This window comes from Triticum aestivum, chromosome 2D (assembly GCF_018294505.1).
Source record: "Triticum aestivum cultivar Chinese Spring chromosome 2D, IWGSC CS RefSeq v2.1, whole genome shotgun sequence".
In the NCBI taxonomy this organism is placed as follows: Eukaryota; Viridiplantae; Streptophyta; class Magnoliopsida; order Poales; family Poaceae; genus Triticum; species Triticum aestivum.
The window spans coordinates 12,880,142-12,893,912 of NC_057799.1; the positions used below are offsets into that span (position 1 = coordinate 12,880,142).

The 13,771-nt window shown below is 48.0% G+C and overlaps 1 protein-coding gene across 2 annotated transcripts; it reads left to right on the forward strand.

Annotated features, from left to right (window-relative positions):
• The first annotated feature begins 2,973 nt into the window (after positions 1 to 2,973).
• On the forward strand, positions 2,974 to 5,615 carry LOC123051084 (uncharacterized). Of its 2 annotated transcripts, none has more exons than XM_044473849.1 (2): positions 2,974 to 4,339; positions 4,778 to 5,615. In XM_044473849.1, exons 1-2 carry the CDS (start codon positions 3,119 to 3,121, stop codon positions 5,069 to 5,071), a joined length of 1,515 nt encoding a protein of 504 aa, XP_044329784.1. In that variant the 5' UTR covers positions 2,974 to 3,118; the 3' UTR covers positions 5,072 to 5,615. The 2 variants fall into 2 exon arrangements, with proteins under 2 accessions (XP_044329784.1, XP_044329783.1); XM_044473848.1 differs by having other exon boundaries at positions 2,982 to 4,351; positions 4,778 to 5,610.
• The last annotated feature ends 8,156 nt before the right edge of the window (positions 5,616 to 13,771 follow it).

The window sequence follows — 13,771 nt, forward strand, 5'->3', positions numbered from 1 at the left end:
CGTCGCCGAGCCCCGCCACCGGAGCCCTCGCCGGAGCCCGCCGTCCCGAGGTACTGCCGCCGGCCGTTTCCGTCGTTGACCGGTTTTTTGTAAAAAAAAAACCCTTCATTTTTAAAAAAAACCCTAGATCGGTTTTTTTTCGGTTTTCTTATTTTACGAGCGTTTACCGAACCGTTCGTTTTAACGAACGCGTTCGTCGGTTTTTCTCTGTTAACGAACGTCCGTTATTTAACCATTCATCCGTTTTTCTTTTTCGACGGATTTTCTCGTTATTTTCTCAGATTCGATCTCTGATCGAATTTTCGAATCTGTTTAACTTCTCGCTCGTTTATCAGAATCAGGCGATTCAAGCGCCTAGAGTTTCGTCTCGAAATTCTCTTTCCGATTAATCTACTCAAACAAGTTTTTGCTACAGTAAAATTTGACCTAGATCCAGATTAGCAAACGAAGTTTCTTTCGTTCGCCGTTTGACTTTCGTTGCTTCTTTCGAGTTGATTCTTTTTGCAAACCGGAGTTCTTAAGTTGAACTTTCTGGTTGGATCTTTCATTCGAGTTTTACCTATGCATTAGATGAGTATTGATTGTATGCTTGTTTGTTTGCGATAGAGTACCCGGAGTGTGCCGCTTGTTACTTCGAATCGCTAGGTTTTGCGGATCATCAGCAAGGCAAGTAACACTTTGATCATACTCCGTTCATACCCAGTTTTTATTGCATTAGATCTATTCCTCAAACACATTGCATGATTAGGATCTTATAAACTGTGGGTATTGGGAAGTAGTTGAGGTAGTACCTATTACTTGTTTTCTATTCAAACCCTTGGGAGTTACTTCTACGCTGCTATTATTATTGCCAGGCTATGCTCGTAGACGTGGATTGGGTTTGAGAGATATTCATGACATATGTGAGATGTTTATTAATGGTTCAACTTAAGGTGGCAACTAAAACTCACATCTGGGTGGATTGAGGCACCTGGAGAACCCAGTGTTGTCTGATTTTATAAGGTCCGCCACCCAGGCTCAAAGGGATCATAAGATTGTTCATGCTAGAAACTTCCGTGTGCAGCCACAAGCTATTATGGGCTCTAGCATAGCTGAGTAGGTTACAGGATCTCTTGAAGAGGTGGACTAGCAGATGTAGGGGAAAGTAGGTGTACATGTCCATCCAGAGTAAAGAGTGATTGTTTCTGAAAGACTGTGTCTCGGTCATCCGTTTCTCAAACATCATGCAGTGCGAGAATCAAGCGGAGGCGATCGAGTCTTGTGGGGAAAAGTGCACAAACCTCTGCAGAGTGTACAAACTGATCATGATTAGCCGTGTCCCCGGTTATGGACAACTTGAGTATCTAGTACTTGGATTATCATTTGAATCTCATCACCGTGATACTTATAATTAATTTTGCTGGGTTAATGATGACACTTAATTGGGATTGAGTTGGAGGTACCTTCTCAATGTTTCAACCACCATGATAGTTAAATAAAATTTATTCCTTTTGAAGTAGGATAAAATTGGATTTTCGCAAAACTGTAACCATAGAGCTTTCCACCAGCCATATATGCATGTAGTATAGCATTATTATTGTTCATTGCTCTCTATGTGTTACTTTGCCAGCATATTCTATGTGCTGACCCGTTTTCGGGCTGCAACGTTTCATGTTAAAGACTTTTCAGACGACGAGTAAGGTGCCTTAGGTCGTGGTCTTATACTCAGTGATGCCGCTGGAGTTGATGGACTCACTTATCTTCCAAGTCTTCCGCTGTTATCGTTTAGATGGCCTTAAGCCATATTTATCATACTTAATCTCTTTGGAGATATTCGATGTAATAAGTGTGTGATTGCCACTCTGTTATAAATCCTCCATTTGTACTGTGCGTGTCAGCATTACTGATCCAGGGATGATACTGGTGCACAGCAGCACAGGCCATTTGAGGTCTGGTCGCTACACCAACTGGGCCAAGGCCCAGTCGGGGGAGTTGTTTTCCTTTTACGTTTTTTTTGTTTCAGTTTTATTTTTATTTACAAAAGCAAATGACTTTTGGTTAAGTATGAGACTTGGCCTAAATTAGGATAGCCATTTTAGGCACTGTCACAAAAAGGTTTGATGAGCATTTGAATTGTGCATAAATGAAAGTGGATTAATGAGGCTGTTTTGGTTACCGTCTTAATTGTTTTAGGGCAATTAAATATTTTATATAATGTTGGATGCTATTTGCTAATTAGTTAGTGAATATTTATAACCCTTTGAACATTTTTACTTCATTTTTTGGGAACTATAATTTGACTTGTTATTTGAATTTGTATTTGAACTAAGTTTTGAAACACGTGAGGTTTAGCAAAATTTAATCATAATGACCTGGCATCATTAACAAAGGTTTACTGTAGCTTAATTACTGGTAACCACATCAGCGAGGCAACACCTTGAACAAGGTAACGACACAAACTCGTCATTGCTGAGCCCGACTAATGAAGACCAGCAATTGGGCCGACCCACAGCACTGGTCGCTATTCTGGGACTGAACCTACCCTTCCCCAACCCCTAGCTCACCATTTCTTCACGAAAATAGTTGCCATTTCTGAAAGCTCCCACCCACTCGATCAGCCATGTGCCCCCAACCATTGCCACCGGCGGCGAGACCCCCGCCACCGATAAAAATGCTGAAACAAGAAAAAAAAAGCACGTTTGTTATTTATGCGAATATGTATCTAATGAAGAGACGAGAAGGGCCAGTGAGAATCAATCAAAGCGCGTGGATTCTTTTTTGTTGCAATAAACAAATATCTTATGAATAAAACTGATTAGCTTGGTGGAAAAAGAAATTTGTGTTGAACATCTTATGTTACATATGAAAATAATAAAAAAACAAATATCTTGGAGATAAACAATAACGACAATTTTTTGAGGATCAAATAAAATAGATATGTGTAGCAAAAGAATTACTCCGTAGAAAAATATGAAAAGAAAGGGTCAGCAGCAAAAAGATAGAAATTGTTGGAATAATTTTAAGGTGGGATTTCAGCAATTGGGCCAGCCCACAGTACTGGTCGCTCATCCGGGCCTGAACCTGCTCTTCCCCAACCCCTAGCGAAAAAAGTCGTCATTTCCACCCACTCGAATCAGCCATGTCCTCCCAGCAATCGCCGCCGCCGGCGAGACCCCCGACGCCCGCTGGAACCACCATGACCGCTCTCGGGGACGATCTGATCCGCGAGATCTTCGCCCGCCTCCCCGACCTCCCGAACCTCGCGCGCGCGGCCTTCGCCTGCCGCGCCTTCCTCGGCGCCGTCCGCTCCTCCCCCGCCTTCCGCCGCCGGTTCCGCTCGCTCCGCCCGCCGCCCCTCCTCGCGTTCTTCGTCGAGCCCGACATGGGCACGGTCCCGGTATACCCCTCCCCCTGGCGCCGCTCCGACCCGGGCCTCGCCAATGCCTTCCGCGACGCCGATTTCCTCCAGACCCGCCGCATGGACGGCCTTGCCTCCGGCGAACCTGGATGGGAGTTCGACTACAGCTTGCGCTGCGAGATCCGCATCGCCCACCGGGAGCAGCGAGCCAGCTACAGCCCTCTGACGCAGGCGCTGTCTCTCTTCCCCGACAGGCAGATTGTAACGGACGGCAGCTACCTTGAGTTCCACACGCTCTCCCACCAGGAGGACCAGGGGCTGCAGCGTGTGGTCTGCATCCGTCACGACCGCCCATGGACGGGGGCGCGCGTCGCTGTCTTCTCATCGCGCACCATGGAGTGGCAAATTTCCCCTTGGGTGGAAACAGGGACCCTGACGCCGAAGGACGCCACCTACCTTAAGCCGGGTAAGGTGGTTGATGGATTCGTCTATTGGACATTTCCGAATGGGGACGGTATGCTCGTGCTCAATACCGCGACATCTCAGTTCCACCGAATGGATGTGCCGCAGCCTTTGAAAGAAGCTTTGATGTTCAACCCTACATTTTTTGAGCTTGGTCAGACCAAGGATGGGAAGCTCTGTATTGTGCATAAGGGCATACATAACAAGGAATGCAAGCTTTTTGTTTGGTCGTGGGGAAAAGATGGTGATGGTGTGGAGAGATGGAAGCTGGACAAGTCGTTTCCATTGCGCATGATTATTGAGTTCATCAAGTGCTCAAAGCTAAATCATGCCCAAGTAACAATTGTGGCTGTCATTGATGGCTTTGTGTATCTCTCAGTTGACTGTCATGAGTATGCTGAATTTCAGAACTGTAGTAATTCTCCAGAGTGGTTCTTATCATTATGCCTGGAAACAGCAGAGCTGCATCAGCTCTTTGAGGGCCCGTATTGGAGTCATAGTTGTGTCCGTCCCTATGTAATGCCGTGGCCTCCTTGTTTGGTACGTAGCAAGGTGAGCCCATGCTTATGCGTGAATCTCGTAAATTTGATTTCTTCCTACCTTTGTATGATGTTATGTTACCTTAGAGCACTGGATTGTTGTAGTCTTGTTAAATCTATTGCCAACACTTTGTTTCAGATACATGACATGTCTAATTTGGTATCACCATTTGAGTATATTCACATTTTTACCACAAGGTGCTGTGCAGATTAAGCACAGGGTTATAAAGCTCTGTACTGCTGATATTTGTGTTTGGAAATTTTGTGCACTAAATGACTCAAGGATAACCTGTAACCACCATTAGATGGCCATTGTGAAGCATTTTACTTCCCTTGCTTGTGTATATAAGATAAACGATTGGTCTGTATCATTAGAATCTATAGCCTAGCATAAACATTTGAATTGTCATGCATACTCATATCTTTTTCATTTTGACAGGATGGTTCAGAAGCTGTGGGCAAAGGAGAACCTACTTCTATCCTTATCACAGCGTTGCAATCTTTCAAAGAAGCTTTGATTACTGATGATGAAGCAAATATTACTGAGACAAAGGCCTTTTTCTCTATTGGGGTTAAGAACAGGTCTCTCGTCAGCAAAATTGCCACTTTGGATGCACGACTGACAAATGCAAGAGATCATATCTTGAGGATAAGTGCTGACTCTGCTGAATGCAAGAGACCATGTCTTGACGATGATTGCTTCTTCTGCGTTCTATCACAAGCTTACAGTTAGATGGACTATGAAGTTAGAGTCAGCTGAACTTTTACATTTCTGGGAGGATGCTTAATATTCAAAGGCTCAAGTTAGGTTTCGAGTCCTACAGAATAAAGCAACCTATCCTATGGTGGGCAGTAATTTTGTTTAGGCATGCTGGTGCTTATGAATCGACAGCAGGGCTTGTCGATCTACAGCGGGTGATTGGATTTGTGGCGTTGACAACTGACAAGTAAAGAGCAGCTGCACGGTTGTTTCCAGCCCGGCCCTTTGAGGGTGGGTTAACTTGCCTATGCACTGTTAGTGTAAACCCTATCTAGGTAGATGTCAAACACTCATGGTTATGTGAACAACGCTGCTATGTGTTGAATGATGGCTTCGTCTTTTGTGCAACTACATTTGAACCAGGAGATTGTATCACTATGTTGTATTTTTCAAGTTTCACCTATAATAGATTTGCAGCGTATATGGGTGTCAATTTGTCCAACCTTTGGGTCCTAGAACTATTGCGTTGTTTAGATTACCAGGGCGCAGTTTAGTTTTGCCATGATAACTCTAGAATTCTTCTTTTGTGATGAAGTACTCGAGTTCTGACATCATTAACAATAGGCTGTGATTACCTGAGCTGGACATCATATTTTTTTTCCTGAATATTATGTGTCGGCATAGTGGCGCATGTTGGAGTGCCTCTCTTTTGATAGCATAGTGCATTCTTATTTTGTCCTAAGTCAAACCTGTTTCAGTCTGACCAAATGTATAGAAAAAAGTTTGAACACCTAAAACATAAAAAAAATATAACATTAGATCCGTTGTCAAATATATTCTCATGGTAGATATTTGACATTTTCTTCTACAAATAAATTTGACTCAGGGCAAAAGTAGACCACACTATATACAATCCCTCTGTTTCAAAATGTCTCTGTCTCGAGTCAAACCTTGTTTGTTGGCATGTAGGTAGAAGTTCTTGCAAGACTTTGACCACAACTCCGTACACGATTTGATACGGTTTGGGGTGACGAGTTTTGTCAGAGTAACGTAAACACATTAGTACTAATCAAATTGTTTTAAAACAGATAATGTTTTAGATAATGTAATATTTGGTGCAAACCTTATTTAACTGGATGCCAAGCCTCATGGTTATGTAAACATCTCCCCCGCTTTGATGCTGAATGATGGCCTCGTTTTTTGTGCAACTACATTTCAATCAGGAGAATGTATTGCTATGGTATAGGTCACGTTTCACCGCTTTTGAACTATTGTGTTGCTTAGACTACCAAGGTGCAGTTCAGCTTTGCCATGTTAGGGCATCTCCAGCGGCAACCCGCAAAAATCCTCCCGCATCTGTCCGTGGACAGGGGGAGTACCAGTCCGCGGATACAGATGCGGGAGGCAGCTATCCAACACTAGCCACATACATCCGGCCAACAATTCGAATCAACCTCATGAAATTCAATCAAATCGGATGGTTTTCATTCAAGTTCGAATATAATTTACATTAAAAGGTTGATATTTCGACCGTTTAACTAAAATACCAAAAAAGAAATCTAAACCCTATCCCGGACGACCATCTCGTACGCGTGGCCGCCCTGCCCTGCTGCACCGCCGTCTTTGTCGGTGCCGTCGTCGGCGTCATGGTCCTTCTAGTGGCGGAATGGCATCGGAGGGTTGCGGCAGCCTTGCTCGGCGGCAGCCTGCCGCTCACAGAGGAGCCGCTCCGCCTCCTGCTGCGTCGTCGGAGTGTCGTCGCGGCCACTGCCGTCGTGGCCTGCGGAGCCCTATCGGTGGCCTTGACGCAACCGGTGTTGGCTGAGCAGTCGTTGAGCGACCACTCCTCGCCGTCAAGGCGGCGGCGGTGCCTAATGGCCGTCTCCGCGTTAGTGGCGGAGCAATCTAGTGCCCACGCCGTGGCGAGGTCGAGTTCATTGCAGACCCACTCCGGTGCCACGTCCGTCTTGGCGAACTCGAAGCGGCAACCGGCATTGCGCTCGTCGTACCTCACCTGCTGCCACGCCGCGCGCTTGGCCTCGGATACCACGGCCCGAGAGCTGGAGGCCCCACCGTAACCGCCGCCTCTGAGATAGTGGAGGATGCGGCCACGTGCCTTGGCGATCGCGGGCGGCAGCTCCTCCTTCGTCGGGCGGCGTCGGCGTCATGGTGGCGAAGAGAGCTCGTCGATCCGCGCATACTGGCTGTGCGGCTCCTCCTTCACGCGGCAGAGGTGTTGGAGGACGCCGGCTCTTGCTTCACGCGGCCGCCGATGTGGAGGTCGCGGTTGCGCGGCGGGGACGCCGACTCGTCCTTCACCTGCCGGTGTGGGGATGCCGGCTCCCGCTTAACGCGAACCCACGGCGAGGACGGTGGCTCCTCCTTCATGCGCGCCAGCGATGGTGGCGCTGGACCCATCTGACAGAGCGAGGGCTCCGTCATGATCTCCATCTGACGAACGAATTCTTCGTCCGTCAGAGCCGCCTCCTAGCTAGAGTAGACGTGGTCGCTGCTACTGCTGGTCCTCCTCGTCGCCGAAGGAGAGGACTATCTCCTCCTTGCCGGAGGAGCCCACCGCCGTGGATGCGGATGGTCCAGGTGAGCGAAGACGGCGACGCCACGATCAGAACCAGGACTTCGGCATCGCCGCTGGATTTGGAGAGGAGGAAGGGCTCAGAGAGGGGAGACTGGCGAGGAGGACGGTGCGGTGCTCGGGAGGGTTCGGGTCTAGACGATGCCGGAGCGCGGCTTAAATAGCCATGACCAGGGCAGGCGGAGGGGCAGCCAGCTCGCTTCAATGCGGCATAGCGGTCAGAGTTGGTTTCTCGGACGCGGCGTTCGCATTGAAGCGGCGTCGATGCCCGAGAGGTCGCGTCTTTCTGCGCCGCCTTCCCGTCCGATCAAATCACGACATCAATGTTGGACGCTGCATGCTCTAGGGTGGCATGCATGCGGCGCGGCAAGCGGTGCGAGGCGTGGGATGAAAAGCGGGGGATGGGAAGGTGGGGGGTTTTAGTAGGCCAGGGCGGTTAGAAGCGGGCTTGGGAGCGGTCCGGACTCCCGCAAACCTCCCCCACGTTTGTCTCCGGTTGGCGGGAGAAACCGCGTCCGGACCGCTCTGCGGACCGATACAGACCCGCATTGGATGACTCCCACGGTCCGGACAGCGCGGTCCGGATGCATGCAGGAGGTTTGCGGGTCCGTCTTGGAGATGCCCTTAGCTTGGAAATTCTCGCACCAACAACAAAGAGGCTGTGATTACCTGAGCTTGACATTGCATTTCTTTTTCTTCTTAAAATTGTGGGTTAGAGGCATAGTGGCACATGTTGAAATGCCACTCTTTCATGTGGATATAACAAGAAGTCGCTGCTCCCTCTCTTTCACATTTGTATAGCGTGTTCTTTCACATTTGTATACAAACACACACAATTTTCCATCACTAAGCAGCAGATCCCAGTAATCTCTACCACAAAGAAATGCACCGATGGTCAAAATGTACCTACATACGTGCGTGATGCATGTGTTGTAATTGTTGATTCAAAATGCTAGCTTTTGTTGTTGCGTCAGAAACCTCAAATCCAGCTGCTGCAATGCCTCAAATATCTCCCTACCATCAGGCATTTCAAAACATGTTAACAATAATAATAGAAAGAACTGGCCGAACATTTGTTTTTTTAACACGCATACATTTTTTTTTCAAAATCACAAACATTTGCACATTTTTTTCAAAATCACAAACATTTTACTATTTCCTAAACATTTTTTAAAATCATGAATATTTTTTCTGAATTAACGAACACTTTATGATTTCATGAACATTTTTTTAGAAATTCAAATTTTGTTTGAAATACTGAAACATTTTAGAGAATAAAAATAGAAAAAAAATAAAAAAACAAAATGAAAAAACCAGGGGCGTTCCGCCCGCGCATGGGCCAGCCAAAAAGCCGCGCGAGGGAGCGGCGGGTGCACGTTGCGCGTCGTGAGCACCGCGCACTGCACCAAATAGGCGCTCCCCCTGATTCATGGGCCCTCGAGGACAACAAAGAGCATGATTCAAAGAGATGGGTCTTTGCACTGATGGGCCTTCTACCTCATGCTGATTTCATTACTGCTTTGATTACCCTATGGGCAATTTGACATGCCCGCAAGAAAGCTTTGCACGAACAAATTTTTCAGACTCCTCACGCCACACACCAGTTTGTGCATAGTTATATAAGGGCTCCAAGCTTGTAAACCAAAAAAGAACATTGCTACTCCTGCCGCACCCGATGCAGCCACAAGGTGACGATGGACTCCTCCCGAGCGAGGTTTTGCCAAGATAAAAGTAGACTCTTTCTCTTGCCCGATGCTTGGAACTCTTTGGAAGGATCATATTCCGCCGTTTGCAGGGATGATGCAGCTGTCACATACTTACGATCCTCCGCTTTCAAATGCTCGAGGGTCTTAGGTCCGGCGAACTTGGAAGCTTTGCCGTGCCGTGAAGCCCGTTCTCTTGCCCTTGATCTTTCTCTGTCACATGTGATCATAGCTTCGGACTGCAAGGGTGTGGTAAGTGACATCAAGGAAGGAACAGGTGGGTAGTATGCCAGCATTATCAAGGAGATTATAGCGACATCAAGGAAATTCACAAGATGCTCCTTCATCTTCGAAGGACTTGATACCAATAATGAGGCATGTAGTCTCGCTAAACACGCTCTAGGACTTCCGTTGGGGCGCCATGTGTGGCTCATTAATACTCCAGACCTAAATTGTATTCCTATGAACCTTGTTATTGATGAAGGAAATATGCCCTAGAGGCAATAATAAAGTATTATTTATTTCCTTATATCATGATAAATGTTTATTATTCATGCTAGAATTGTATTAACCGGAAACATAATACATGTGTGAATACATAGACAAACAGAGTGTCACTAGTATGCCTCTACTTGACTAGCTCGTTAATCAAAGATGGTTATGTTTCCTAGCCATAGACATGAGTTGTCATTTGATTAACGGGATCACCTCATTAGGAGAATGACGTGATTGACTTGACCCATTCCGTTAGCTTAGCACTCGATCGTTTAGTATGTTGCTATTGCTTTCGTTCATGACTTATACATGTTCCTATGACTATGAGATTATGCAACTCCCGTTTACCGGAGGAACACTTTGTGTGCTACCAAACGTCACAACGTAAATGGGTGATTATAAAGGTGCTCTATAGGTGTCTCCAAAGGTACTTGTTGGGTTGGCGTATTTCGAGATTAGGATTTGTCACTCCAATTGTCGGAGAGGTATCTCTGGGCCCACTCGATAATGCACATCACTATAAGCCTTGCAAGCATTGTGACTAATGAGTTAGTTGCGGGATGATGTGTTACGGAACGAGTAAAGAGACTTGCCGGTAACGAGATTGAACTAGGTATCGAGATGCCGACGATCAAATCTCGGGCAAGTAACATACCGGTGACAAAGAGAACAACATATGTTGTTATGCGGTCTGACCGATAAAGATCTTCGTAGAATATGTGGGAGCCAATATGGGCATCCAGGTCCCGCTATTGGTTATTGACCGGAGACGTGTCTCGGTCATGTCTACATAATTCTCGAACCCGTAGGGTCCGCACGCTTAACGTTACGATGACAGTTTTATTGAGTTTTGATGTACCGAAGGAGTTCGGAGTCCCGGATGAGATCGGGGATATGACGAGGAGTCTCGAAATGGTCGAGACGTAAAGATCGATATATTGGACGACTATATTCGGACTTCGGAAAGGTTCCGAGTGATTCGGGTATTTTTCGGAGTACCGGAGAGTTACGGGAATTCGTATTGGGCCTTAATGGGCCATACGGGAATGGAGAGAAAGGCCTCAAAAGGTGGCCGCACCCCTCCCCATGGTCTGGTCCGAATTGGACTAGGGAAAGGGGGCGCACCCTTCTATGACGCCCCCGATTTGACCGTACACTAATCATGCACGCAAATGTGTACGATCAAGGTCAGGGACTCACGGGAAGATATCACAACACAACTCTAAAACATAAATAAGTCATACAAGCATCATAATACAAGTCAGGGGCCTCGAGGGCTCGAATACAAGTGCTCGATCACAGACGAGTCAGCGGAAGCAACAATATCTGAGTACAGACATAAGTTAAACAAGTTTGCCTTAAGAAGGCTAGCACAAACTGGGATACAGATCGAACGAGGCGCAGGCCTCCTGCCTGGGATCCTCCTAACTACTCCTGGTCGTCGTCAGCGGGCTGCACGTAGTAGTAGGCACCTCCAGTGTCGTAGGTGTCGTCGTCGACGGTGGCGTCTGGCTCCTGAACTCCAACATCTGGTTGCGACAACCAGATAGAAAGGAAAGGGGGAAAAGAGGGAGAGAAGCAACCGTGAGTACTCATCCAAAGTACTCGCAAGCAAGGAGCTACACTACATATGCATGGGTATATGTGTAAAGGGGCATATCAGTGGACTGAACTGCAGAATGCCAGAATAAAAGGGGGATAGCTAGTCCTGTCGAAGACTACGCTTCTGGCCATCTCCATCTTGCAGCATGTAGAAGAGAGTAGATTGAAGTCCTCCAAGTAGCATCGCATAGCATAATCCTACCCGGCGATCCCCTCCTCGTCGCCCTGTTAGAGAGCGATCACCGGGTTGTATCTGGCACTTGGAAGGGTGTATTTTATTCAGTATCCGCTTCTAGTTGTCATAAGGTCAAGGTACAACTCCGGGTCGTCCTTTTACCGAGGGACACGGCTATTCGAATAGATAAACTTCCCTGCAGGGGTGCACCACATAACCCAACACGCTCGATCCCATTTGGCCGGACACACTTTTCTGGGTCATGCCCGGCCTCGTAAGATCAACGCGTCGCAGCCCCACCTAGGCACAACAGAGAGGTCAGCACGCCGGTCTAACCCTATGCGCGCAGGGGTCTGGGCCCATCGCCCTATGCACACCTGCACGTTGCGTACGCGGCCGGAAGCAGACCTAGCCTAGTGGCGTTCCAGTCCAATCCGGCGCGCGCCACTCAGTCGCTGACGTCACGAAGGCTTCGGCTGATACCACGACGCCGGGATACCCATAACTACTCCCGTGTAGATGGTTAGTGCGTATAGACCAAATGGCCAGACTCAGATCAAATACCAAGAACTCGTTAAGCGTGTTATGTCGAAGTAACCGCGGACGCCGTCCAGGGCCAGGCCCACCTCTCACCTAGGCGGTCTCAACCTGCCCTGTCGCTCCACCACAAAGATCCACTTGCGGGTACTCCTACGAGCCGACCCGACTTTTAGTCATCACATGTATCATGTATATAGTATATAAGTATATACCCGTGATCACCGCCCAGGTTATCACGGCCCGATAGTATAGCACAGCAGACGGACAAGAATGTAGGGCCACTGATGGAAAACTAGCATCCTATACTAAGCATGTAGGATTGCAGGTAAAGGTAACAACAATAGTAGCAAGGATAGGCTATGCATCAGGATAGGATATCGGAAAGCAGTAACATGCTACACTACTCTAATGCAAACAGTATAGAGAAGAATAGGCGATATTTGGTGATCAAGGGGGGGGCTTGCCTGGTTGCTCTGGCAAGTAGGAGGGGTCGTCAACTTCGTAGTCGAACTGGGCAGCAGCAGTGTCGGTCTCGTAGTCTACCGGAGAGAAGAGGGGGAAGAAACAGTAAATACAAGGCAAACATAAACATGACGATGCATGACATGACAATGAGCAGTGCTAGGTGTGCCCTAACGCGACAGTAGGTGGTACCGGCGAAGGGGGGGACATCCGGGAAAGTATTCCCGATGTTTTGCGTTTTCAGACAGACGGACCGGAGGGGGAAAGTTGCGAGTTCAATATGTTAGGGAGGTGGGGTGGACGAACGGACTGCGTATCCGGATTCGTCTCGTCGTTCTGAGCAACTTTCATGTAGAAAACATTTTCATCCGAGTTACGATTTAAAAGATATGAATTTTCAAAGATTATTTGAATTTCTGGAATTATTTGAATTTAGCAAAAATGAATTATGACGTTAGCATGAGGTAACGCTGACGTCAGCAGGTCAACAGGTCGGCTGACCAGTCAAACCAGACAGGTGGGTCCTACCTGTCATAGACAGTGGACTAACAGAAGATTAAACTAACTAAATTTAGATTAGTTAACTACTGGACCCCACCTGTCATTGTCTAATCATCTAAACTAATTAGTTTTAATTATTAAAATGTTTTAATTACCGGATTAAGCGGTGGGGCCCGCACGTCAGTGGCTGGGGCCTGCCGAGTCAGCCCAGTTGACCAGGTCAACTGGTCAACAGGTCAACAGGGGGCCAGGGGGCCCACTGGCAGTGACCCAGGGGGTGGCCCCAGGTGTGCCAGCTCAGCGCGGCCGGCGGCTCAACGCCGGCGACGCCAAACGCGGCGGTGCGGCTCGGATCTCGCCGGAAAACGCGTACAGGGCTCGGGGAGGAGCGGGGCTAGTCTCATTCGAACGAGCTCTCAGCGCCGCATCCAGTGGTGGCCGTAGCATCGCCGGACTTGGCCGGAATCGGCGCCGGTGAGCGGCGGAGGTGGCGGCGTGCACGGGTGCTCGACGAAAATGGAGCTACGGCGTGCTATCGAGCAAACGGAGAGGCTGGGGAGTATCTATGCGTTGTGGGGAGTGCAATGGGCTTGAGCCCGTGACCAAAAGGTCACCGGCGCCTTGCCGGCGGCGAGCTCCGCGGCGATGCGTTCAGACGCTCA